This window comes from Apteryx rowi, unplaced genomic scaffold, assembly GCF_003343035.1.
Source record: "Apteryx rowi isolate R43461 unplaced genomic scaffold, aptRow1 scaffold_1088, whole genome shotgun sequence".
NCBI classification, from domain to species: domain Eukaryota; kingdom Metazoa; phylum Chordata; class Aves; order Apterygiformes; family Apterygidae; genus Apteryx; species Apteryx rowi.
The window spans coordinates 56,421-80,691 of NW_020447295.1; the positions used below are offsets into that span (position 1 = coordinate 56,421).

Genomic DNA, 24,271 nt, shown 5'->3' on the forward strand with positions numbered 1-24,271 from the left:
CCTTCCACGAGGTGTGATAGCCTCCTGCCAGCTGTGCACTACATCCTGCCAGCTGTGAGACCCTTCTGCCATCTGCGCTCCCCATCCTCCCCGTTCTCAAACTCTCCTGCCAGCTGTGCCCCATCCTGCCTGGTGTGAGACCCTCCTGCCAGCTGTGTACCCCATCCTCCCGGTTCTGAAACCCTCCTGCCAGCTGTTCACCCCATCCTGCCCAGTGTGAGACCCTCCTGCCAGCTGTGCACCCCAACCTGCCGGCAGCTCACGGCTGAGGCGACACCCGAGCAGCCCTGCAGCCCGAGGAGCCGCCGACTATTAGATTTCTCCTTCCGCTCCGGCCGATCGCGTCCCCGAAATCGAGCCGCCTCTTCTTTCGCCCCGGGTACTGACAGACAGGGGAGCAAGCTCGAGCGGCTGTCCAGGTAGCCTTACGGTATCGCTTTTCCGCCCGGGCCCTGCCCCGACCCGCTTCAGCGACTTGCAATTATTCAATAGCCATCGGCAAGCGGCTTGTGAACCCCCTCAGTGTGGCTGCGGGCAGCCGCTCTGGTCCTCACCCGCTCTCCTGTGCCCTTTGCACAGCTGGTCTTTTAAAAAAGCTTGGTTATTCCTCAGGGTCCTATTTTTTCTAGGCGCTGTTGGCCCACAGAGGAATTTCCTCTGTTGAAACAAAGCCTTAAGTAGGTTCAAGGCTGAGAAGAATCTCTCCCGGGATTCACGGCRGGAAGCTGGAAAAAGGTTTCCGGAGCCAATATTAACATGGTAATCGTAAAACCGAGGCGCTGAGACTAAGGATCAGTCYGAGGCTGGACCCGTTTTCATTCTGCTCTGCAGGCTCATCCAGCTCCTCCATGAGGCAGAGCTCGGTCCTTTCTGTCCCCCCCCCCCAGGGTTAGTTTTGCGGCTGGAGGCCACCACARCCTCCCTTCCTCTCTCCTTGCGGGCTGCACCTTCCCCTGTGCCCCTGCCTGTGATACTTTTGGTCAGACCCGCGCTGTGCACGCACATCGCRCCGTGAAGCAATAGCCACGTGTTATTCCCCTCTCCCAGGGGGGAGATTCCCTTCCCCAGCCTGGCCCCAGGCTGCCCTGCTCTCACAAATGTTTCCCCCCCCACTACACCCAGCTGCAGTGCTGCTCCCCAGCCCGTCCCAGGGCAGGGCTGGGTGTTTGGTTTCSGTTGTTGCTTCTGCCCACCGAGGCCCCTCTGACCCCAGCCCTGCCTTCCCAGTGTACCAGCTGCTTCCCCCACCCCATTTTTGTCACTCGCACACCTGGAAAACATGCACCTCCGTCCCATCATCCAAGTCGTTGATGAGGACGTTCGACTGCAGCAGTCCCAGGATCGATGGGAGCGATGCCCCTAGGAACTGGCCCCCAGCTGAACTTCCACAGCTCTTTGAGTCTAGATGCCCAGCCACTTTTCCACCCACTTTGTCACCCATCGAGCTCTCCTCTGTACATCTGCAAGAGCGCTGGAGGAGCCCATGTTACTCCAGGAGCCTTGGGGCGCAGGGGAGAGGCATGATTCGCCATGCAGCCACGGCCTTGCCTTGCCAAATTGAGCCCACAGCAAGCGCAGGGCAAAGGCAGTCAGCCAAACACCCCACGTCAGGCCACGGGTGCCTCCCTTGCAAAGTCCAACACAGCGAGGCCTGGCGTAGCTGTAGCGGGGACGTTGCTCCGGTTGTTGGATCTTGGCCCGGAGGAGGAGGAGGGAACCCAGGAGATCGGGCACAGCACGAGAAGGGGGACRGCGTGTCAGCTCCAGCAGGCTGCAGGGCGCAGCGTGAGGGGCGCAGGGCCGCACGACCGTCCTGAGGTCACTGAAGTCTTTGATTCCTGACTGCAGGGATAACCTCATTTTCCCGTCCGTAGGAGCCACGGGGCTGTCTATATAGGATTACACTTCACAAGCTAATCCCCCAGCCCCAGGGCTCTGCTGGGACATGCCAGAAGGGATTTTCTCCTCTCCTGTGATAACCTTGGTGCGRTGTTCAAGACCCTGAGCCCGGGAAGGCACGTGTCGCGGTGGTGGCAGGGCCCCAGTCTGCTCTGCTTGTCCTGCCCTCGCCAGGGTGGACACCCTGGCTCAGACACGGAAGAAGGGAGCCTGCAGGGCCGTGGCGAAATGTGCTTTGTTATACCCAGAGCTGAGGTGTGTAACATCTCCACCCGGGACAGGTTTCCCCCCACCAAGGAAGCCCGCGGCGCCATGACAGACACTCTCACACAGCCACCTTCGCCTCTCAGGATTAAATGATTTAAAAAAAAAAAAAAAAAAACTGTATAGAAATCACCACTCTCTCATGATTCTGTGTGTCTGGAGCCCAGCATCAGCTCTGGGACTCCACTCGCAGCTCCAGCTTCAGCGAAACCTCCTCTCCTCCCACACATATCGCTTCCCCGTGGGCACCTTGCGGAAAAACAGGCTGTTCCCTCGGCTCATGTTGCCCTAGAAGGGGAGAGAATTACCACCGGGTGAGGCAGGGCTGCCCCAATCCGCAACAGGGCCCCGAAGCCCACGACTGCTCCCTAGCCAGGGGCCACCCACCACCTCCCGGCCGACTGCTCCATCCTCCGAGTGCCCTGAAGGGAGCAGGGCTCACCCAGGGCAGCACCGACCGTGGGTGGCGAGGCTGGCCTCTCTCGCGCGGCGGGGGCCGGCGGGGGGGCAGGACACAGGCCCCAGAGCATCGCAGGGCTCCAACCTACCCCTTCCTAGTAGCCAGGCAGCATCCCGGCACTGCCCGATGCTGGCCGCTTACCTCCTTGTGCAGCTGGCTCCAGCAGTCCAGCCAAGACGAGTAGGTGGGTGCGTAGGGGAGGAGGCCCCCAGCCAGCCTGAGGAGGAGAGGAGAGCGCCRCAGGGAATTAACTTCTGCCCAGGRTCAAGCCAGCCGGTGGGATAAGACACATCCCTCTGCCACCCCCAGCTCCCCACCGGCCACTGCAGCTAATCCCAGCCCAGCTGCACAGACCCTGCTCCCCAGCTCAACACGGGTGACGGGCCACGCTCCCGGGTGCGGCAGATCCTGCAGCTGGGCGCTGCATTGAACCCTGTGACGGCCCTTTCCAAATGCCCCTGAGGCTGCGCTCAGGCTGAGGGCCCTGACCAGCTCCACCTCAGCGCTTTCCCCCCCGGCAGCATGATCTAACAAGAGATCAGGCCCACGGGCGGCTTGGCTGTGAGTTTGAAGCTCTTCTGTGCCACCACTGGGCTGGAAACGTTGGGAAGGCAGTTTCGGGGACTGATCCGGCAGGGTGGAACACAGCTGTTGCCCACACCAATGTCTCCAGACATGGACACGGCCTCTCAGGGACACAGAGAGAGGAGCTGTGCAGCAGGGCCAGGCCCGGCCGTGACAACAGGAAGGTCCCRGGGCCCACGCGCTGGTGAAGGAGGTGGTGGCAGCACACTCACCCACAATTATTAATGGCCATCAGGTTGGAGACCAGCACGAAGGGGTACGTCAGCATGCTGGCAAAGAACTGCAAGGGAGAGCAGGGCCGGTTAGCCGCGCGAGGCATCCCCGCCCCAGCTGGGAGCTGCCCACATGCCTGGCACGTAGCGGGGATCCCTCCCGCAGCACACAGCCCTGCTGGGCTAAGCAACTCGCTGGCACCCGCTTCCCACCTGGAAGGTGGGGAAAAACAAGCCCCAGAGGGACAGCGCACAGGGACAGACCACRCAGAGGTTAAGCTCGAGGCCACGGCGCATGCCCTGTGCGGGCAGCCTGCTGTGTGCGGGGCCAGCTCACGCTCCTCCCCGAGCGTGAATTCCTCTGCAGGCTGGTCCCTCCACAGCCCAGCTCTGCTCCCCAATCCCAGCAGCAGCAAGACAGGCAGGATTACACACGTCACCCTCTTCTCTCCAGGGACACGCTGTTTCCCCAGGGCCTGGGAAAGGATTCAACTCACCCCACCCACCCCTAGGGAGACAGCATCGCATGCACGCGCACACGCAGAGGGGCTGTACTCACTCCAGTGACTGCTTGTGAGTAGCTCTTCATCTCAGTCATGGTTGAGACCTGTGAGCGGAGAAAGGTGCCTTCAAACCCCACGGGAGTCACGCTGCCACCCCAAAGGGGGGACCTGGGCAGACCCACCCCTGGACCGTGCTCTGAGCCTCCTCCCACGCAGCCCCGCAGTGAGGACTGCAACCCCTGGGCCTGCTGCCAGCTAAACACCAGTGACGCAGGCAGAGCTCCCCCAGCCCGGTTAGGTGGGTCRCTGCTTCCCCCAGCCCACCGCGGGGCCCACGCTCCGGAGCAATGTCCGAGCGAGAGCACACAGCCCGTACCCCGTTCTCCAGGGCGTATGTGTTGATGAGGTAGGCCAGCATGTTGCAGAGCCACAGCGAAAGGATGTCTCCGAGAAGCCGGGGGATGAGGCCCCTGAAAGAAAACAGGCAGCAGGAACGTGAGCAGTTTCCCTTCCTAGTGCCAACCCCCTGCCTGGCTCCAGCCGCACGGAGAGCTCGGAAACGGCTGGCCAGCGCAGGTGTCCTCCCCAGACCGAGATGGCAAGGCAGAGCCATCGCCTGACGGCAGCAGGTTTGAAAACAGGAGGCAGCAGCTCAGGTAACTGGGGGAACTCCTTAACACAAGAGTGCAGGCACACAGAAGATGAAGGTCTACAGCGGTTCAAGAAGTAACTGAGCGCAGAGGAAAACTTCTTTGAGGGTTATTATGCAGTTCTGACTCCAGACACCCCTGAGCTACCAACCGCGGGAGGCAGATTTTCCTGGGGAACGATTACTACGCGCTTGCTCTCTTTTAACGTCCTCGCGCACCAGATATCGGTCACCGTCAGGCACAACCCAAGGCTGACRGATCTGCGGTCTCAACTGCCGGTTGCGCTCATGACCCAGGGGCTTGGCGGATCTTCGCCGGGAAACCTTCTGTGGGAGGGCAGAGCGGGAACCGCTTGCTCCACCAGCAGCCAAGGCTGCAATTAGGGCAGAGGGCTATTAAGCCCAGCTGGCAAGTTGACAGAAGGGCAGACGTGCAGCGCCAGGCACCACGTGCCAAAGCAGAAGCGACATCTGAGCAATAAGCAAGGCCCACGGATCTTTTAGAAGCGACCGCGCCGCCCCACGCGAGGCCCCAGCAAGAGCCAGCCGCCCATCGACGGCACTCACGCGAAGAATCCCAGGATGCCCTCTTCTCGGTAAATCGTGGCGAAGGCGCTTAGTGTCCCRCTGGGCCAGAGGAGAAAGAGAAGAGAGCCCCAGTCACGTAGTGCTCCRCACCAGAAACGAGTCGCCTGGGCAAACTGCCTCAGCCCCACCATTTGGACCTAAAAGCTCCCTCCCCACGGCCACGGGGCTGTGCAGCGCCCTTCCCTCCCCAGCTCCCAGCCAGCGGGAAGGTGAAGCCCCCAAGCCCCAGCCCCCAAAGCCCCYGTACCTGTACTTGGTCTCCCTGCCGATGAACTGCACCATACATCTCAGGGTGATCACTGCGGGCAGAGCCAGAGAGCGTGGGGTCAGCGGGGAGCAAAGGCGCTCCCGGGACTCTCCCGGGCAACGAAACAGCAATACAGCTACGTCACCCAGGCCACCAAGGTACGCAAGGACGAACGGAGGAGCGGTGGCCTCAAGCCCCGCACAGGCTGCGCAGCGGTCACCTACCGTGAAAGGGGTGGGTGATGAGCGTTGCGGCGGAGCGAGCGACCATCTCTCGGGAGGTCTGGAGGAGAAACAGGCTGTCAAACGAAGGGAGCAAGATGGGGCGGGGGACAGGGCAGTGCAGGCGTGGCAGGAGAGCGCCCAGCGGCATTCCCAAGCAGCGCCGGCATCGCACCGTGGGCAACACCGATTCACGTGCTCCCAGCCCCTCTCGCACCAAAGCAAGCCCGGCACGCTCACCCCAACACCCTTCTCCTCCTGTCGGCTGCGAGGAAGGAGGGCAACCCTGGGTGCATGCCAGGCCTCGGCCCCGCACAGCCCCACTGTCACGCAGCGCCCTGGTGGGTGGGGGGACACGCCAGGGACAGACTGGGGGCAAACCCCTTCCCTTCTGCCAGCCTCAGGCAGAGGCTCCAGCACAAACCCTAGGAAAGAAGTCTCACGGTCTTGAACCTGGATCAGTCCCTGCCAGGGAAGAAACGGAGCTCCCCAGCCCGATCTCCAGCCCCAGCTAAGCTCTCACCTCCTTGAGAACCTGCTCCAACGAGGACACGGGCTCCTTCTTGCTGGCTCCTGGCTGGAGAGAGCAAGAAGGCATCAGACAGGGAACAGCCCCCTAGATGCACCACTGCCTCCCCAGCACCCCACCTGCTGAAACCATCCGTCCTCCCAAGTACGGGGTCTGTGGTCCCCCACATCCCGGCCCCACCAGGTTCCCCCACACTGCACACTGCACAGCGGTTTGGCTCTCTGCTGTGCATTTCTCTGGGAGCAGCACTTAAAAGCCAGCTCTATTCTGCCTCCGCTTTTCCCAACACCCACGGGGCACAGCCTTGCCTGGCAGGAGCAGCTGCCAGGGAGGGGAGAGAGGATTCGCAAAGGAAAATAGTCTCCAACGTACCTCAGGCTGCTCAGCCTCCTGGTACCGCTAGAGAGAAAAGAATACAGTCAGCACAGCTAGAGGGGGACAAGGGAAGGCCCTTCCGCCACGGGCTACCACAGGGACGTGCTGGCATGGGGGATCTGCACCGACAACGGGGTGGGATGCTGATGAGACAGGAGACGGAAGAGACTTCAAGGCCTCAGCAGTCACGCTGGGCCAGCTACGTGCAAACCACGTGYGATACCTGCAGCACTTTGCTGTGCACAATGGTGCCGATGGCTCCGGAGCAGAGGCGGGGGGTCAGGCCTTTGAAGAGTCCTGCTCTTCCATCAACCTTCACAATGTGTTTGGCTGGTGAACAAAAAGTTAACAGGAACATCAGGACTTGTCACGCCACATCCCTTCCTCACCGTTTCCCCTCTAGTTTATCCTACGCAATCAAGAGGAACATCTCCAGAGACCTGGGAAGCTCAGCTCCAACCAGAACAGGCTCCAGAAAAACCCCATCAGTCTGTGTCACTGGTGGAACAGGGACCCATGCCGTACAGGACACCAAAGAGCTCTGCCCCACTGCTGCCCTACATACAAGAGAGGCAACTGACCCACTTCACAGACCAAGAACCTCTCCCTCCTCAGCCCTAGGGCTTCACATCAGCTCACTCAGACTTCAGATTGATACGCACGTCTCGGAGACGGACTCACCATAAGCAAAAAGACCTGGCAGCTGGTAAACCTGTCGCCCAAAAATATTCCTTCCCAGAGTTGGYGGAAGAGGCTCGTATCCCACCTTGAAAACAGAGAGACAGCTTGCACTGGCCACCCCGCCAGGCCGGGCATCCCTCCCACAGCACCCCCTGTGCCGCAACACCTTGGCTCTCTGGATCCTGTGAGCCGCTCGGGCCTCCTAAACACTCCGGCGCCCAGAGGTGACGGGACCCCGGGATGCGGCGGCCTTTGGGCTGGGGTCACTCTGCAGACCCYGCGCCTCATCTTTACGGCCAGCCCCAGGAAGCAGGGGCCACGCCAGCCTGGCGGGGGGCCTCGAAGCAGCACAAGGGGCTGGGGGCAGGCAGGGCTCCCGGTTCCCGGCAGGGACCGGGGCTGGCCTGGCTCCACACAGTCACCCCACCTGCTGTGCACGGGTCTGGGGGATACCGGTGTCATCGGGACCGGGGGGGGGAAGGGGGAAGCACCGGTAGCAGTGAGAAGGGAGGGACCAGTGTCACCAGACCGGGCAGAGGGAAAGGGAAAAAGGCCCGGAGACATCGGGACAGGGAACAGAGGAGTCCCGAGCACCGCGAACCGCTGCTGCTTCCTGCACAGCTCATGCCACCCGCCGCCGCCGCCGCCGCCGCTCGCCGCCGGTTACCGAGGCTCCCCCGCTCACCGGCTCCCCTTACCTGCACCAGCACCTTCACGTACATGAGGGGCTGCGACAGCACAGCCAGCCCCGAACCCAGCAGCACCTGCGAGGCCGTGTCCGCCATGGTGCCGCCCCGGCGTCACGGCCCAGAAGGACACCGCCGCCGCTTCCGCTTCCGCCCCCGGTACTTCCGGCGCGCCCGCCGCCTGCTTCCGCCTGGCACTCGGCCCGGCCCGGAGCGCTACCGGCGGGTCGGGGAGGGCCCGGCCCAGGGTGCCGGGGGGGGGGAGGGATCCAGCGCTGGGCGTCTCCACCAGGGGGGCCGTGGCGGCCCCGGGTGCCCCATCCCCTGCAGGAGCATCTCCTCCCTGCTCCCTCCGCCCCGCTGCGCCGGGGAGGGGGCGTCGCCATGGCGAGGAGGCCTCGACGGGGCCTACCTGGCCGGAGGCATCACCGCGGTGACCAGGCCTGAGGCCTCAGCGGGGCCTAGGGGCCTGGGGCATCACCATGGCAACTGCACCTACCTGGCCTGAGGCGTCACCATGGCAACAGGGCCTACCCAGCCTGGGGCATCAAGGCCTACCTGGCCTGAGGCATCACCATGGCAACAGGGCCTAGCATGCCTGCCTGGCCCAAGGCATCAGCATGGCGACAAGGCCTAGGCCTGCAGCCTGGGGGACACGCTGGTGCTGGAGCGGCTGGGGCAGCCTGGAGGGGAGGGCACCGACAGGGCCAAGCTGTCGGCACAGCTTGGGGCGGGGGGGGGACCTGGATTCGGCTGAGGGAGAGGCTATGGCAGTGTTCAGTGCGAGCGCCTGGGGCAGGGTAGCAAGACCCGGCAGCCACGCGAGGAGGGGCGCCTGGGGCAGGACAGCTTTGAGGAGCAGGGCCTGGAGCACACCTGCCTTGGCTGACACTCCTCCTGCGGCTGCGGGCACCTCTGGCCCCACCGGCTCTTCCGGCCATGCCGTAGGGTGACTGTGCTCTGCCACCACGGCCCTGGCCTTCCCCCTCCGTCCCCTCTTCTGCTCCCGGGCAGCCTCAGGCTCTGTCCCCCATGGAGCCCCACTGCCCCTAAGCACCTGTGCCCTTCACGCAAGACTGCAATAAAGGAGTCTGGCAGCTCGGTTGTGCTTCTCCTTCCTGCTCGGTTGGTTTGGCTGCTGCAAAGTGACAGAAAAGCCTCAGGACTGGTAGAACAACCATGTCAGGGTGTGGTAATCAGGGAGCAGCTCGTTCCCTCGCTGGCCCGAGCAAAGCCAGCGACCCAGGGCGCAGGATCCCCGTGCGCTGTTGGTTTAGGTGGGGCAACGAAACTCAGGTCCCCRTGGGGACCCACTAGCGGTGCTCACCCTGGAGCGACGGCTGCATAATCCCACACAGAGGCCCGGCCCAGAGCAGCCAGGGATGCGGCCCTGCGCTGCAGCCCCGCTTTTAATATCAAACACAACCGTGACAACGCACCATCCGCGAGCGGCTACAGTTGGAGGTTGAGGATGGGACCTGCGGCCTTGCCTGAGGGTGAGCAGCCTCCGTTCCCACTGGGTTTCTTCCGGCCAGCAGCTGAGGCAGGTCCCCTGGTGGCACAAGACAGCCAGCTCTGTGCTGGCGAGAGGCTCGGCGCTGCTGTGGAGTGCTGCCCGCGAGCAGCCGCTCGGCGCCGTGCGAGACACGGGCAGCGAGCGCCTGTGGGGTCGGGCGTCGTGGCCCTCCCGTTGCTTCGTTCCGTCTGGGGCCAGCACCCGTGCTCCCTGTGAGGGCTGGTAAGGCAGGACTGCGTCCTGCGCCCACGGGGAGCTGCCTTGTGTCCGCTGCGCAGCTCCCCTCGCCRTAGGGACAACCTGGTTATGTCTCCTGGGTCTGCAGCCTGCGAGGAAACACAGCCAGCGCTGTGGCCGGTGCCGTTTCCATAAGTGCCGCCACAGCCTGCCGGCTGGGACTGCCCATCCCTGCTCCGAGCAGTCGTAGCCCCATTGGCAGCGAAGCTTTTGGGCTGGTTCCTCAGCTCGGCGTCTCTCGGGGCAACCAGGCCTGCGCGGTGGGCACTCACCGTCGTTGGACGGCCCAGCGGGGCTCGGATGCTGCTGCCTTCTCTCCTTGCCAGCTGCAAATCCCCTCCAGCAGCATGGCTCCTGGGGCGGTGGCGTTCACCCTGTTCCAGCCAAAATGTGTGCACCCGTGTTACTGGGACCATTTTCAGGGGCATCAGTAAAGCCCAAACCTATGCCAGTGCTTCGGGCCTCCTCCAAAGCCTTGGTTTTGTTCTTGCTGCTGGCATTGTCCGGCCAGCGGGACGCTGCAGCGATGAGCTGGCAGCCAGCACCCACCATGCCTCCCTCCTCTGCCAGGGCGGCCTCAGGCCAGGCCAAAAAAGAGGGGATCTCCCTCCTGGGAGAGGGGTGAAACATGTGGCTGAAGCTGGAGTCCCATGCTGGCTTTGGGGTCAGCCCTGCCCTGAGCCAGGGGCAGCCGGGGATGCCAACGTCCCTTCCCACCTTGTGGCACCCATTGGCAGAGCTGGGTGGGATCAGAAAGGTCTCACCGGAGACAGCGCCACGTACCTGCTTCGTCTCCCCTCCTGGGCCGCTGCCTCTCGTCGGGGCCGTGTGGAGAGCCGGTTGCCTCTGCGGTCTGGGCGATGCCGGCCTCACCTGGATGGGGCCAGTAGAGAGGGGCTTCCACTCGAAGCCCCAGTGGGTGGCTGGGTCTCGCGCTGGTGACAGCGCTGCTCTGACCTGGAGCTCGCCTGCAGTGCCACTGCCCACTCTGTGCTGGGCTCCTACTGCCGGCATCCCCRTGCTCCATCGATGCAGGGGTGCCAGGACCCAGGCTGGAGCCAGGGGTGCTGCCCTGAGCTACAGCCACAGGTGCTAGCGGAGCTGGATCCTCCCAGCAGTCTGGGGAGATCTTGGCCAGGTCAGGAAAGTCTCTAATTATATCCCCAGCAGGACTGTCCCAGAGGGTCCCTGGGCAGGATGGCCTGGGCTCCTGGCCCTGATGTGCCCAGGTATCTCCTCGGCCCGCTGCCCTCCATGCTGCTCACCGAGATGCTCTCCCGGCTTGGTCGGTCCCAAGAGATGCCGTATCGCTGGCGCAGGGTGTTCCTCTCTCTCCTTGTCTGCAACTGCTTCTTCTTCCTTTGTTTAAGCTGGTCCAGACAGCAAAGTGACACCTGAGCATGTCTCCGTTGGGTGTCCCCATCCCTGCAAAGCCTCACATCTCCCCATAACTTCACGGGGCAGCTCCATTCACTGGCCTCCCCATCCCACTCCCATCCTGAAAGCAGCTGGCAACAGGGCAGCATCCTCCAAGCTGCCTTGGCTGAGCTCCACCAGGCCCAGAGGGCACAGACGCCCCCGGGCTCGGCCCACAATGGCCCCCATGCCCAGGCGCTTGGTGGCGAGGTCTCAGCTGCCCGCAAGCCCGCGCCGAGGACACTCACCTGCTCTGCCAGGCCGAGGAGGTGAGCAGGAGGGCCATCGGACTCGGAGCTGTTGGAGCCACTGGTGCTGTGCAAGGGAGAGAGACCGCTTGCAGTTCCTGCAGCCTGATGGGTCTCTAGCTAAGCCCTTGCCCTACTTCCCCTGGGAATTTCTGTGATTTTGAGATGCTCTTTGCCAAGTGACGCTGGGGCGGACATGAGCTGGCAGCAAGACGAACAGCCTGGGGCAACGGGGCATGCAGAGCTGTGGGTTTCCAAGTCTCAGCCAGGTCAAGCCACAGCTGCCCTGATTCAGTGCTGGAGTGATCCTGCTCCAAGGGGACACTGGACTGGAGACCCCCGGCAGTCCCATCCTGCCAGTGCTGCTGGGGGATCTGGGGGTGTCCCGGGGCTGCATGCCTGGAGGTGCAGAGGAATGTACCTGGATTCAAGGTCCGAGAGGGAGATGCCACTCCAGCTACCACCAGAGCCTGGCTTGCACCCGAGCTTTTGGTGAAGCTTCTGCTGCAACAGTGCATCCAGCTCCAACAGGCACTGCTGGACCTGTGAGCAAGAGCGAGTGTCACCGGTGCTGCCAGCTCCTGCGGCTTGGGCAGAGCCGGGCTATATCTACAGAGGTGATGAGGCATGGMCACCCGGCACTGGACACTGTGGCCAGGTGTGGAGCCATGAGCAGCACCCATACAGCATCAGGACCCTGCCTCTGCCAGGAGCCAGCCTGGGTACCTGGGCTGCCCTCGCCTGTCCCTGGGCGCAGACCCACCTTGGCAGGATTGGGGTGGCAGAAGTCCAGCAGGGTGTTGCAGATGTGGTAACCCAGTGATTTGAGGTCCTCCACACTGAAATGCGAGTGCCTCTCGCCTAGAGGGGAAAGATAGGACCAAAGCAAGCTGTGGCTTCGCGATTCAAGCCCCAGCCTGCCCACGCCTGGTGCTGCCTTCTCCACCAGCCCTGGGGGGCCGTGCGTGGTCTGGCTCCCATGCCAGCCTGTCCTGGTCAGTCACCACTCTGCATCTCAAAGCTCATCTCACCATGGCCCACAGTGGTCACCTCCCAGTCCAGGGGCCTCAGGGCCCAAATCCCATCCCTGAGCATGATGCCATCATGCCCAGCCCCCAGCTCCTCCTTGGCCATGCCTCAAGATGCACAGCTGTCTCCTTGGTGCTCTGGCAGCCCCTGGCACCCGCAGCACCCCAGGGCCCCCAATACAACCTCTCACCCAGTGTGGAGCCCCCAAAAGCCGCCTCCATGGTGTAGCTGTTGGAGATGCCCATCCGCCACATGACGATCCTCCCGGTCCCCTCTTTGCTCTTCTGCACCTTAAACTTACAGCTGCGGAAGGAAAACTGGGGCCAGACCCATGGTAAGCATGGCAGAACAAGGAGTGGGGGGACACATCCTTCTCCCGAGCCCTGAGGGGACACCCCAGTGCCTCCGCCCGTGGGGTGAGACAAGTTCTCCATTGCGACTCTCCCTCTGGCAGGAAGTATAACATGGTGGCCATGATCTGGTGCCCGTGTCGCCATCCAGCGTCACGATGAAACTCCACAAGGAAGCCACTTCCCAGGACCACCAGGTGTGGGTCTTGTTTGACAGGGAGCAGAAGATGGCTTCCCAAAGGGATGTGCCCAGGTGAGCAGCCTCAGACAGCCCCAGGGAGCAGGACAGGAGAGGTGGCACCACATCTCCCGGTGCAGAGGAGAGATGTCCTCAGGGGCACCCACCTTGTCAGGAGCATTTTTGCTCAGCATCAGTGGGAAGACACGTTCATGCAGCCGTGGTGCAGYGCCGGCCCCGCCGCCGCTACAGCCRTACATGAAGACATTGTTCTTGCGGCTGTGCCCATGGAAGTCGCAGTACAGCAGGATCTCCCGCTCCGCCAGGACCCTGTGCACAAGCAGCCCAGCATGCRGGCACAAGCGCTTGGAGCTGCACCTGCAGCCCATGGGTGCCAGCTTCCCTGGCCACAGGCCACGGTGCGAAGCGGAGCACATCGCCGGAAATGCGTGACCAAATGGCAGCCCACTCTGCATCCCCACCAGGTGACCCCCCAACGGCTGTCCTGTGCCTGGGCCTCACCTCTCCACCATGGCTCGAGTGTGCCAGACACAGGGGAAGGAGTCCTTGAGCACCGTCCTGTAGGCCCTGTTGAGGTCCCTGCCCGCCAGGGAGCAGCGAGAGTTGCCCACGACCACGCCATCAGGATTCAGCATGGGCACCACCTTGAAGATGAAGAGCTGGCGGAGGAGCTGAGCATCGGGGGCATCGCTCAAGATGAAGTCGAGGAAGCCCCTCATCACCCACGAGCTGCCGCTCTCACCGGGGTGCACGCGGGCGCTCAGCACCACTGTCCTCTTGGCCGTGGCGCCTGCGGGGCTGCTGATGGTGAGCAGGTAGACGGTGTTGCCAGCTAGGCTGCGGCACAGCGCCCGCACCTTGCAGTACTGAGAGCGGACGGGGTCACCCACCACCGCCTGCAGGTAACGCTGCAGGTCCGAGTAGGTGTAAGGGTAGGAGTGGGCGAAGTAGCAGGTATCGCCATCGTGGGGGAAGCGCACGGTCCACGTGAGGCAGTAGGCAGCCTGGCCCTCTCCAAAGCCACCCAGGTAGTAGCGGATGTCGTCCCCGGCTCTGCGCCAGCCGATGCCGCGGCCCTGGGCGTCCCGCTGCGAGTAGAGCAGCGGCTTCATGCCCTTGCTGTAGAGGCTCTTGGGCTTCGCCAGGTTGGCGATGGTGAAACGGTAGACAGGGTCTTTCCTGGTGTTTTGCACACGGAAGTAAAACCACTGGGTGTGCTTGCTGGTGTATAGGTCCGGCCGCAGAGTCAGCACGTACTCGTGTGGGCCCCTGCAACGCAGCAACAGGGACGTTCCGGCACCCGCTCCAGCTCCACCTTCCCCCAGCACGGCCCCGCTCACGGACCCAGCGTGGGAGCTTTGGCACCGCTTTCCCCCACCCCAGCTTCCCCAACCCTCAAGGCTCCTGGATGCCTCCCCTCTGGCTCCAGGCTCACCCAAACCTCGCATCCCGGCTCCCCCGAGCAAACCCCAACGCCGGCCATGGGGGCAACTCTTCCTTGCTGCAGCGATGGGATGGTGCCATCCGCCCTTGACTGCCACCTCGCACGGATCCCCTCCCGCCATCCTGGCACCCTTACACCTTGACAGCCTTCTGGAGGTTGCCGCTCTCAAACCGCGCTTCGAAAAGGAGGGTGGTGTCGTGGGGGCCTGCCAGGGTGGCCGCTGGCGAGGAGAGGGGGCCCTGGGCACCCCCGACCCGAGCACGGGTGAAACAGGAGCTTCCGATCACTACGGAGGAAAAGATGGGCTCAGTGTGGCAGTGCACCAGGGACCGGTGCTGGAGGCTTTCGGGAGACAAACTGGGTGCCCATGGCTGCTCCTGTTCCCTGCCGGGCCCTGGGCTAGCCCAAGCCATGGCAGAGCCACAGCGCTGGCCGGCCTCGCTACCTGGGCTGACATGGTAGACAACGGTGCCGCACTCCTCGCCGCCGGCCGGGGCCTCCTCGCAGCCTGTGGGCTGGTAGAAGGGTTCTGGCTGAGGCGGGACCCACTCTGAGAGGGGACAGGAGACAAGCGTGAGGGCCAGGCCCCTTTGGCACCCAGGGCTCCGATGCAGGAGAAGGGGTCGGGGGCCACCGCCAGCAGCAGGGCTCCAGGTGCCGTGGGGATGGCACCGGGACCTGAGAGCCTCCTCACCAATGTGCTCGATCCCCTCCTTGATGACTTCGCACTCGACAGGCCAGCGGGGAGCGGGGAGGGGGCCTCGTGCCGACGGCAGGGCGAAGAGAGCCCGCGGCTCCTGCGGCAGCGGGGAACCGCAGCCTGGGGGCCGCCTCGAGAGGAGCTGCTTGCTCTTGGGGAGGGCCAGCTCCAGCACCTGAGGGGCTGCAAGAGGACCAGGAGCAGCTTGGGGAAGCCTCCGGGATGCCCCATGCTCCCAGCCCCACAGTCTGGCTGAGGCTCCAAGGAGGATGGGGCAACCCAGGGCAGGAGGGGCTGGTACTGGCTGCTCCCCATGGGGGCTGCAATGGGGATGCTCTGGGGTCCCAGGTTCAGAGCTATCTCCAGGCCAATGGAGACCACCTTGTCCCATGCACACCCCCCAGATCCCCCGCTCCTCGCTTGAGCAGGGACCACCCCAGGCCCCGTCATGCCCAGAGAGGAACACTCGCCCCTCCATGGGGGTTCACTCACACGTCAGCTCCTTCCCCAGGCCCTGCGGAGAGCTGCAGGCTGGCTTGGCGCTGCCCAGGCTGGGTGCCTCAGCGGGCTGGCACTCAGAGAGCCCCTGCCCGTGCTCCTGGGTGGACATAGGGCTCTTCTGCTGGCCTGTCTTCTGGCCTTAGGGAGAACATTGCTGCCACTGGGGTGCCCCTGTGGCCCAAAGGGCCTGGGGACCGCTGTGGAGCGGGACAGGGCCAGGCCATCCAGCCCCAGGGCTCAGAGGACAAAGGGGAGAGAGACAGCCCTGGCGCAGGGACAGATGCCCCAAGCGCCACGTCCCTCACACTGGGCTCCAGTGTACCCACCAGTCAGGGCCCGCCGTGCCCAGGGCTCACCTCGGAAGTAGCCATAGTAGCGCAGGTGTCTGTACATGAAGCTGTCGTAGGGCTCAGGGACAGCCTGGGCAGGGCAGGGCCAGTCAGGCACTGCTCCCAGCCTCCCTTTCCCAGCTGGAGTCCGGAGCAAGCCCTGATCCCCCTCCTCCACCCAGCTGCCAAACCACCCCCACCCCAGGCTGATCCAGCCCAGCTTCCCCCCCCAACCCCCTGACCTGGGCAGCAGGGTGCTCGCAGGGCTGCATGGCTGCTTGAGGCCAGGCCTCATCCCCTCCCCGTCCCTGACGGCGCCAGGGCCCAGGACGCGGTCACTGAGCAACCAGCGCAACAACAGCAGCAGGGAGGTGGAGCAGGATGGGACAGGGCAGTCCCAGAGCCGAGCTGGGAAAGGATCCAGAGGGCTTGTGTTATTCACCCCTTCAATCAAGACAGCACGTCCCAAACTGCTACAATTTATTGGACAACGGTCAAGTCGTAAAGGGCTCTAAACTGTACATCTGTAAAAAATAGTGCCGCGCGCCTCATGTGCTTGAAGTGGTTTTCCTCCGCTTCAGCCGCGCTCGCCAGTCTTCCGGCAGTGCCTCGAAGTTGGCGTTCCTCTCTGCCATGCCACTGCAGGGACAAAGCAGGGTTAGAGCCCAGGAGGTGCAAGGTGACACTTGCTACTGCCTGTCACCCAGCCTCCCTCATCTCCCCCACAGCTGGACACCCAAACACCCACTCCTCCTTCCATACCGGGAGCGAGGAAACGGTCCTGCCCAAGAGAAGCCCCATCGAGGAGTTTCTCCCTCACAAAGCAGCCCCGTGGCAGGCGGGTAACCGTGGAAGGACTAATGTCTCTTTGGGGACAGGACCCTAGCAGTATGTGTTTAGCAGTGTCTTTGATGTCCCCTGGGGCCTGAGGGATGGGGATCACCAGGAGCCAGTGCCCTGAGGCACCACAGCAGGGGAACCTGCCCTGCTCCTCGCAGAGTACGGCCTCCTCAGAGGAGTTCCTGCCAAGGTGCCTCAGCCATTTCTGGCTGGGGCAGGCAGCATTTYGTCACTGTTGAGCCGGGCAGCGTCAGAGCAGCAGCAAGAAGGGCCGCTGGCTCCCGGACAGCCTCCCAAGTCCACACATGTCCATACCTCAGCAGCTGCTGCTGCTTCCACTCCTCAATGCGCCTCTGCGCAGTTGTCTCCCGGTCCTCCTCGCTGGAGCTGGAGTTCTCCTCCTCGTCCAGCTCCCGCTGGATGCTCTGCCACTTCTTCACCAGAGATGGCATCTTCGTTTTACCCTTCTTGCCCTGTGCCAGGAATTCAATAGGCCACAGTTAGGGCGGGTGAAAAGAGGAGAGGGATCCTGGAGACTCTAGAGGGTGCTGAGCTATAGCTACTCCCAGCAGAAGGGTGGCCCTGCACACTGGCAAGGGAAGAGTGCAGAGCTGCCCCAGGACATCCCTTCCTTCTGCTGCCACAGCTGCCAGGCACAGGGAACAAGCCGCTGCTTCAAGGCAGAGCTACGGATCCCAAGGCCCTGGAGGCAGGGACAGGACCCTAATGTCCTGGTTTCCAGCCCCGCAACGGCAGCGGTCCACCCACCCCAGCCTGTCCTCCCCGTGGCCAGGCACCAGAGCACAGTCCTACCTTGTCCTTCCGCCCCTTCCTTGGTTTCTCCGGTGGCAGCGCCTTGGGGGTGGGAGGCGGCGGTGGCTGCGGCGGAGGTGGGGGAGGCGGCTGCTCCGCAGCGCTGGCAGCAGGCAGGGCTCCTCGCGTGGGGGCCGGCTGCACGGTGGCAGCAGCAAGCCCGACAGGCATGGCACACTCCGAATAGCTCATGACAGAAGATGCAGCAGGTGCCGTCACTCCCAAGTAGCCGGACTGTAGGCCCAGTGCTGCGGGCTGAGGGCCTGCATGCCCCGGAGCGATGCGGAGGTTGGCGCGGCCTTGGATCTCGCCTTGCAGCCGCTGGCGTGGCCTCAGGGAGCTGAGGGGCACAGCTGAAGGCTGATACTTGCTGGCAGCCATGAGGGGCTGGCTGTAGATGACAGGGCAGCTGCCAATGGTGGCTGTTCGCTGCATCAAGCCCGGGCTCATCTCCGTGGCTTTCCTCTTCTGAGACTTGGTGGAGAGCAGAGGGGCAGGGCTAGATTCAACAGCACCCTGGAAGGAGGAACACCGATGGTGAGAGCTGGGTCAAGAAGCCCCAAGGCCTGGCCGAATGGGACCGAAACAGTGGCGGTGCCCAAGCAGGCCCTCTGAGCCAGGGGCTTTGCTGCTCTGCTACGCCAGCAGCTCCGTCTCATTCTCTACACGTTCCCTTTGCTGCCCCTTCTCCCTAGGCTCACGCTCTCCCCCCGTTTCCCCATCCCCAAAGTGCTTTGTGGGTCACACGCTCTGTGATCAGGCACATGTGCCACGTGGGGTTGGGAAAGGAGCCCTGCCGCAGCAGGACCAGCACGCGGGACAGTGGGACACAGGGCTGCGCTCCTGGTCACGGAGAGACACTGGCCAAGCCCAGCCTTTCCCCAGTTGCCATAACTGCCGCTCACCTGGCCAGTGCTGACAGCTGGGCGGAGGAGAGGCTTCAGGGGAGCATCTTCTTCCGTTCCCGGGGCGGGTGGCTCCTCGCCCCCCTCGTCTTCCATCTCCACTTCCTGGATCTCTCCGTCTTCTCCAGGAGGCGGTGGTGGCGGTGGCGGGGGCGAATCTGGTGGAGGCGGAGGCGGCGGAGGCATTTCCAAAGGCAAAGGAGGTTGGAGTACCGGGACAGAGGACTGAAGCAGAGTCCAAAATGGAGTGAGCGGCATGAGAGACGTAGCAGGAACTTGGCCTGAGAAGGATTCTTTACAAAGGGAGCCTGAAGAATACATATTGACACAGGCTTGAAAACCCACGCTACTGACCGCGCTGCCCACCGCTCCCCAGCCGCCGCCGCTGCCTTCGCTCAGGGGCAGCTCCCCAGCGCAGGCACTTGCTGCCTCCCTTCCAGAGCCCTGCCTGGGAATCGGGTTGCAGAGATCAGGCCGCAGGCTCTCGGACCTCAATTTGAGCTGCTGCACCCCACCTTCCCGAGCACTGCTGGAACCCCAGGCGACTAAAACCGATAGGGACGCTTCAGCCACCGGAGCAGCATTTGTCCCAGCTTCTCTAAAGCTACTGCTAGATGCCTGGGCAAGAGAGTCAAGTACCACCGTGTACGGCTCTAAGCTCCAGTGAGCTCAGCAGGGCCATGAAGTGCCACAGCAACCCGGCTGCGCGCCTGCGGGGAGCACGGCACAGAAAGGGACCTGCTTCTGGGCCAGGACGCTCAAACCACAGCAGCAATCTGCCGACCGCTCTTGCTCCCACCCTTGGTAGCCCCCCGCCGTGCTGTACCTGCGGAGCGCTCTGATGAGTCCCCGGCGTGCTCTCCTTTTTCTTTGGGAGGTGGTTTAGGAGGACCGTCGGCTTTTCTGTCGGTGGTCTGCTGTCCTTCCTCTTCGTCCTCCCCGTCGGGGAACTCCCACTGCGACTCTCCTGAGTGCTCGTTAACATAGAAATAGCGTCTATGCTCCCTAAATCACAAGAAAGAAAACGAGGCTTTACATTCCCTCCCCCTTAAATGACACGTTGAGGCAGGCCTGCCCGCGACAGCGATGCGCTCTCGCAGGGAAGACCCTCTGCAGCAGGGCTGCCATTCACAAACGCAACAAACAACTTTGAGGACAGAGGCAGGAGAGGCCCGAGCCGGTTCGCTCAAAGCTATTTGCATTGCTGGCTCTGTGAATATAGCCCTGAGCCCCCCGCTCCAAGAGAGAGGAGGGCCGAGAAAGCAGGCCAATGTGCAGCAGAGCGAGGTCTCGCTAGCATTGGGACTTTCAGCCACTGCCTTGGCTTAAAGTCACCCTCCAGAAGAGGTATCGGGGAACAGCCCAGTTTAGAGAAGTGGCTGCCCCCCCACCCCGTGGTGCGTGGAGGTCGCATTTATGAAACTCTTGGTGTCAAACATACAGTGAATGCTAGAGAGAGGGAGCGGATCTGGGAGCTGAAAAACAAAAGAGCAAAGATTTCAAATAAGGAAAAATTAATCAAGAAAGCCAAATAGAAAAAGAAATGTTTGGGTCTGACCTGCTGGCAGGAGAGAGAAATCTTGTTCTTCATTCCGTCGATGAGTTGAAGTTTGTCCTTTGTCAGTGCTGTTGGTCAGAAGAGGTGATCCAGAGATCCTGCAAAGTTCACAGAGCTCTCGCATGCGCGACCCCCCAGGCCCGCCCTCCACAGCGCTTTACACTCGCGAGAGTAAAAACCAGCTCTGTCCAATCAGTGAATCCGATCCGTCTCAAAACACTGAGCAATCACTTTGGATTCTCCAATTTGGTGGCTGGCCCAAACTCTGTAAGTGCCGGAAGTTTCTCTGCCTGCCCAGCACAGCTAACGGAAGCTGCTCTCAGTCTCCGAGAGGGATGGCGCCACGTCGTCAGGTGTTGATGTTCACAAATCATGTCTGAGATGTCAAAGATGAAAGGTGAGAAAGGTAGGAGAGCGCGTACCTGTCCCAGTGGCAGGACCAGCCTTTAGGGGTGGCGTTTATTTCGTATTGTTTTAGCTGTTCGGCTGCGTCTTGAAGTTTGCGTTTGAGGTAGTTTCCATTGAGAGCACCTTCTCGCCAGTCAGCAATGCGGGTCTAGAGGGCAAGAAGTAGGGGAAGCCATTGAGACAGGGTGCCAGAGGCTTTCGGGACAGGACTTGCGGACAAGGAGGGGCCCTTATGGCACAGGACCGAGGGGGCCAGAAGGAAGACACCACTTCCAGGCAAAGTCATACTCTCCCCACCATGGAGTAAGGGCCTCGCAGGAGGCACGTACACGGCGCTCTACCGCCCGAAGCTACAAGGTTCATGTAGCAGCGGCCCCCACTGCTTGGTGCTTGGGCGGTGGACAGTGTTTGGATCCCCTTCAAAACAGAAGGCCTTGTTACCTCCGTCTGCAACAGCAACATGTGGAAGTTGGAGATGGATTGTCTGTTGATGCCCAGGAACTCCAATTTACTAGTCAGAGTATTTGCCAGCTCTCCGATTTGAAACTGCCAAGGAGAAAAGGAAGAGTAAAGAGCTGCTCTCGGAGAGCATACAAGGCTGCTGCACCCACTGCAGCCCTGTGGCTCGAGGTCACTCCAGGCAAACGGGAGTTCGGACTGCCTACAGCCCTTCGGCCTGCGCAGGCAGGAAGAAAGAGGACTAGCAAGAGCAATCTTGAACTTCTCCTTCCCCAGTTACCCCCTCCTTTCAGCCCCGCTGCCTCCTGCACCCCCAGTGACGGGGTCTGTGCGGGGTGGCAGGACACAAGACCTCCTCTGACTCCAGTAGTCGGAGATGCCTGCAGAGGCGCCAGCAAATCCCATTCCTTCGCACCCACCTTTCCTCACACCCAGCCACAGCCCCCACAGCTTCTTGGCAGTTACCACTCCGAACCAGCCAAAGGAGATGACAGACTCAGTCCACTTTAGCACCCCAGCCATGAAGTCACAGCACAGCAATCACGGGGGCAGAAAATGTTAAATAAAATACTTTAACCATCTCCCAAAGGGAAACGGGCCAGGCTGTATTTTCAGACTTCTTAAAATCACCACTTTCCAGCACAACTAGCTGGAAAGCGCGCAAGAGAAGCAACAACACTGGATTTACTCCCAAGTAAAGGACAGTATCTATTTTAAGATTCAGACCAGCCTATAGTGATTACGGTTACTCAAATCCAACATCCTTGCAGGAGTGAAAAAATCCAAGTTAAGCATTGCACTGCGACATGACTGACTGAGGGGAATTGCATAAAAGCAAATACAAGCCAGAAAACAATTAAAAGCAGAAACAGAGAGATGCCCACAAGTGGGATAAAGATTCCTTTAAGCAGGGCTCTGAAAACATTTCTTTTTCCTTCTTCAAAAGAGACTCCGGAAGGCCCCAAAGGCCAACAGCGTAGCATCCATCCCCAGGGACAGGGATGGGCCAGACAGACGAGCAGTGCTAGAGAAGCCCGAGACAGCAAAATGAGTTCTCTGCATCAACACTGCTACAGAGAAGCTAGGAAAGATCCCGCACTAGCGGGTCATTTCATAGCACAGGAGAACCGGAGAACCTCCTACAAACAAACGAGCTGGCAGAAGAGATATTAGCCCAAACCAATACGGCAAATAGAAATTACCAGGGCAGATGGGCATTCATACAACAGCCCCAGGGGAATCTTGCATGCGTTACAGCATACAGTCCATCATAGAGAGGACCTCTAGTACCAGAGGTTTTTAAAGGCTTTCAGAAGAAATCTGGGCCACAGCAAGCCAGCGAGCACGATTCTTTCAGCTGGCAATTCTTTTCTTTTTTTTTTTTCAATTGAAAAAACAGCACAGACTTGTGTACATACTACACTTGGAGAGGCTTGCAAGTTACGTGCAGGGAAATCATGTCTCAAAACTCTAATATTAGAGTGGTTTCTTTTTAGGAGACAGAGGCTGAACTTGCGATGAGGAAAGGACACTCAAAAAATGATTAAATGATGGGAAGCGAGGGTAGGACTAATAGTCAGTTTTCACAATGGAAGACGACTTCCCCTGGGTCTCTACCATGAGCTATTCTCCATACGTGAAGCATCTGGCAAAGGGAGGCGGCAACATCTACTAATGAAGCAAAATTACTCAGAAGTCAAATTCGATGCCGCAGAAGATGTCATGGTAACGAGCGACTGCGAAATACAGAGTACAGGCTGATAGGGACAGATAGAAAGATTTCCCCTCGCACCCTGCTTAACGACACACACACACAGCAGCAGGCTCTGAGTGAACTCTACAGCTCAAGGAGGGGCCCTGGGAATCATTCAGCCGCCATCAAAAAAGCAAACCAGGCCTTCGAAGAGAGCAGAAGAGAAAACATCGGAACAACGCTGCAAAAATCCTTAGAGCATTCACAGCTTGCATCCAACAGCCAGTTTCTGGCCACTCTTGCCTCAAAAAGTGATGCCAAGGTACAGGAAGAATGACAAATATCAACAGCCTCCAGACACAGAGAGGCTACAGACTCGGATTCTTCAGTCTGGAAACAGGATGACTAAATGGCACCTGAGGAAGGACTGTAATATCATTAATAGTAGGAAGAAAGTCAAAACAAAAGCATTTGCTCTCTCTCTCTCTCTCATAAGATGACCTAGGGGTCATTCTTTGCCCTGTTCCTCCCCCTTCCCCCTTCAAGCCTTTGCTGCTGGCTTCTGCTGGCGACAGGATACTGGGCTAAAGAGATCCTGGCCCAATCCGGCCCAGCCATTCCTTCACAGGGCAAAGCCAGCACTAAGGGAACTGCGGCCAGACAAGCTGTTCTTGCAGTAAAGCTGGGTTCAGAGGTCCAGGGCTGCCCCCACCATCCCTTTCAGCCCAGACTATAATGCTGTTGTGCCAGCAGCGTGGAAGGCAGGCAAAGTTACCCCTGCACAGGCTGGGTCAAAACCCACAGCCTAAAAAAACGGCTGCTCAAGCGTCCCAGGTAGCTCGTGTACCCCGGGCAGAGGCGGCCGAGGCAGTGAGAACACCCCTCAGCGCTGACTGCGGCATGGCAAGCGCCACGGGGGCTGGGGAGAGCCCAGGAGCTGTGGTGAAAGCACCCTGGTCACAGCTTCAGGGAAAAACCGAGCGCCCAGCCATTCTCTCGTACGCACGCTGGAACAAATCTCACCGGCGCACACCTCTGCATCTCCATACCTTTAAGTCCTGCTCCTCCTCTTCTAATTTTGGTGCCCCTTGCGTTTTTGCTTTCTCCTGGGGCTCCTCAGGCTCTGCCTCTTTTTCCGAATTCTCATCGGCTGCTTCTGTGCTCGCCGCTGCAGGAGAAGAAACAACGGGTGAGCCCTTTTCCCACCGCTGCCACGGCGCTGCCCGCTCTYCGCACGCTGCTGTTAACAGCGAGCCCAAGACAGCCGTGCTAGGGAGTCTCCTTCCTACAGGAGCTGATGACAAAAGGCCGAGTTTAAAAGGAGAGAGGGTCGCACACCCCCATATTGCAGATGGTCAGGCTCCTCCCAGAAGGACATCACAGAAAATGGTGAATTACAGACACTACAACACAAGGACAGGAAAGAGGAACAGACTGAAGCGTGGAAGTTAAAAGCAGCAGACRGACAGCAAACTGCCAGGCAGGTCATCATTGAACTCCTGCAGTTCAGCACTTTTCCAGGAAAAGGGATTAAAGTATTAAATAAGCTGAGATGAGTTGTCAGCTCAGAAGACTGAAGAGACCAGAGAGCGCCCCAAAAGATGTTCAGATATTAAGGTTTTCTTTTGAGCCACATCATGGGTTAGTGGCAGCTAGTTACCTTTCCAAGCGACAAAGTCCTGGGAGGGAAGCGGAAAGTTTTGTTAGAGATTTCCACCAAAAACCTT

At 60.9% G+C, this 24,271-nt stretch overlaps 3 protein-coding genes across 4 annotated transcripts in view; all 3 read right to left on the reverse strand.

The window, feature by feature from the left end:
• Window positions 1-2,233: 2,233 nt before the first annotated feature.
• Window positions 2,234-8,059, reverse strand: MTCH2 (mitochondrial carrier 2). Of its 2 annotated transcripts, XM_026071998.1 has the most exons (13): window positions 7,912-8,058; window positions 7,214-7,298; window positions 6,756-6,862; window positions 6,530-6,556; window positions 6,152-6,205; window positions 5,632-5,689; window positions 5,408-5,459; window positions 5,140-5,199; window positions 4,300-4,393; window positions 3,980-4,027; window positions 3,421-3,488; window positions 2,765-2,840; window positions 2,234-2,451 (listed from the first exon to the last, which is right to left on the reverse strand). In XM_026071998.1, exons 1-13 carry the CDS (start codon window positions 7,996-7,998, stop codon window positions 2,365-2,367), a joined length of 903 nt encoding a protein of 300 aa, XP_025927783.1. In that variant the 5' UTR covers window positions 7,999-8,058; the 3' UTR covers window positions 2,234-2,364. The 2 variants fall into 2 exon arrangements, with proteins under 2 accessions (XP_025927783.1, XP_025927794.1); XM_026072009.1 differs by lacking the exon at window positions 6,530-6,556 and having other exon boundaries at window positions 7,912-8,059.
• A 122-nt stretch (window positions 8,060-8,181) lies between these two features.
• On the reverse strand, window positions 8,182-16,163 carry LOC112969016 (cytosolic carboxypeptidase 2-like). Its single transcript, XM_026071862.1, has 16 exons — window positions 15,866-16,163; window positions 15,531-15,677; window positions 15,033-15,221; window positions 14,784-14,888; window positions 14,474-14,624; window positions 13,396-14,163; window positions 13,041-13,203; window positions 12,536-12,662; window positions 12,080-12,177; window positions 11,738-11,859; window positions 11,317-11,383; window positions 10,918-11,022; window positions 10,436-10,525; window positions 9,925-10,026; window positions 9,339-9,763; window positions 8,182-9,037 (listed from the first exon to the last, which is right to left on the reverse strand). Exons 1-16 carry the CDS (start codon window positions 16,161-16,163, stop codon window positions 8,677-8,679), a joined length of 3,318 nt encoding a protein of 1,105 aa, XP_025927647.1. The 3' UTR covers window positions 8,182-8,676.
• Window positions 16,164-16,331: 168 nt separating this feature from the next.
• FNBP4 (formin binding protein 4) overlaps window positions 16,332-24,271 on the reverse strand; it is a gene marked incomplete at its 5' end in the record, with an annotated part of 13,816 nt that continues 5,876 nt past the window's right edge. Inside the window, 9 exons of the mRNA XM_026071874.1 lie at window positions 16,332-16,507; window positions 17,024-17,181; window positions 17,522-18,037; window positions 18,427-18,651; window positions 19,253-19,431; window positions 19,985-20,082; window positions 20,407-20,540; window positions 20,834-20,938; window positions 23,594-23,712. Coding sequence (XP_025927659.1) covers window positions 16,417-16,507; window positions 17,024-17,181; window positions 17,522-18,037; window positions 18,427-18,651; window positions 19,253-19,431; window positions 19,985-20,082; window positions 20,407-20,540; window positions 20,834-20,938; window positions 23,594-23,712 — 1,625 coding nt within the window. The remainder of the gene's footprint in view (window positions 16,508-17,023; window positions 17,182-17,521; window positions 18,038-18,426; window positions 18,652-19,252; window positions 19,432-19,984; window positions 20,083-20,406; window positions 20,541-20,833; window positions 20,939-23,593; window positions 23,713-24,271) is intronic.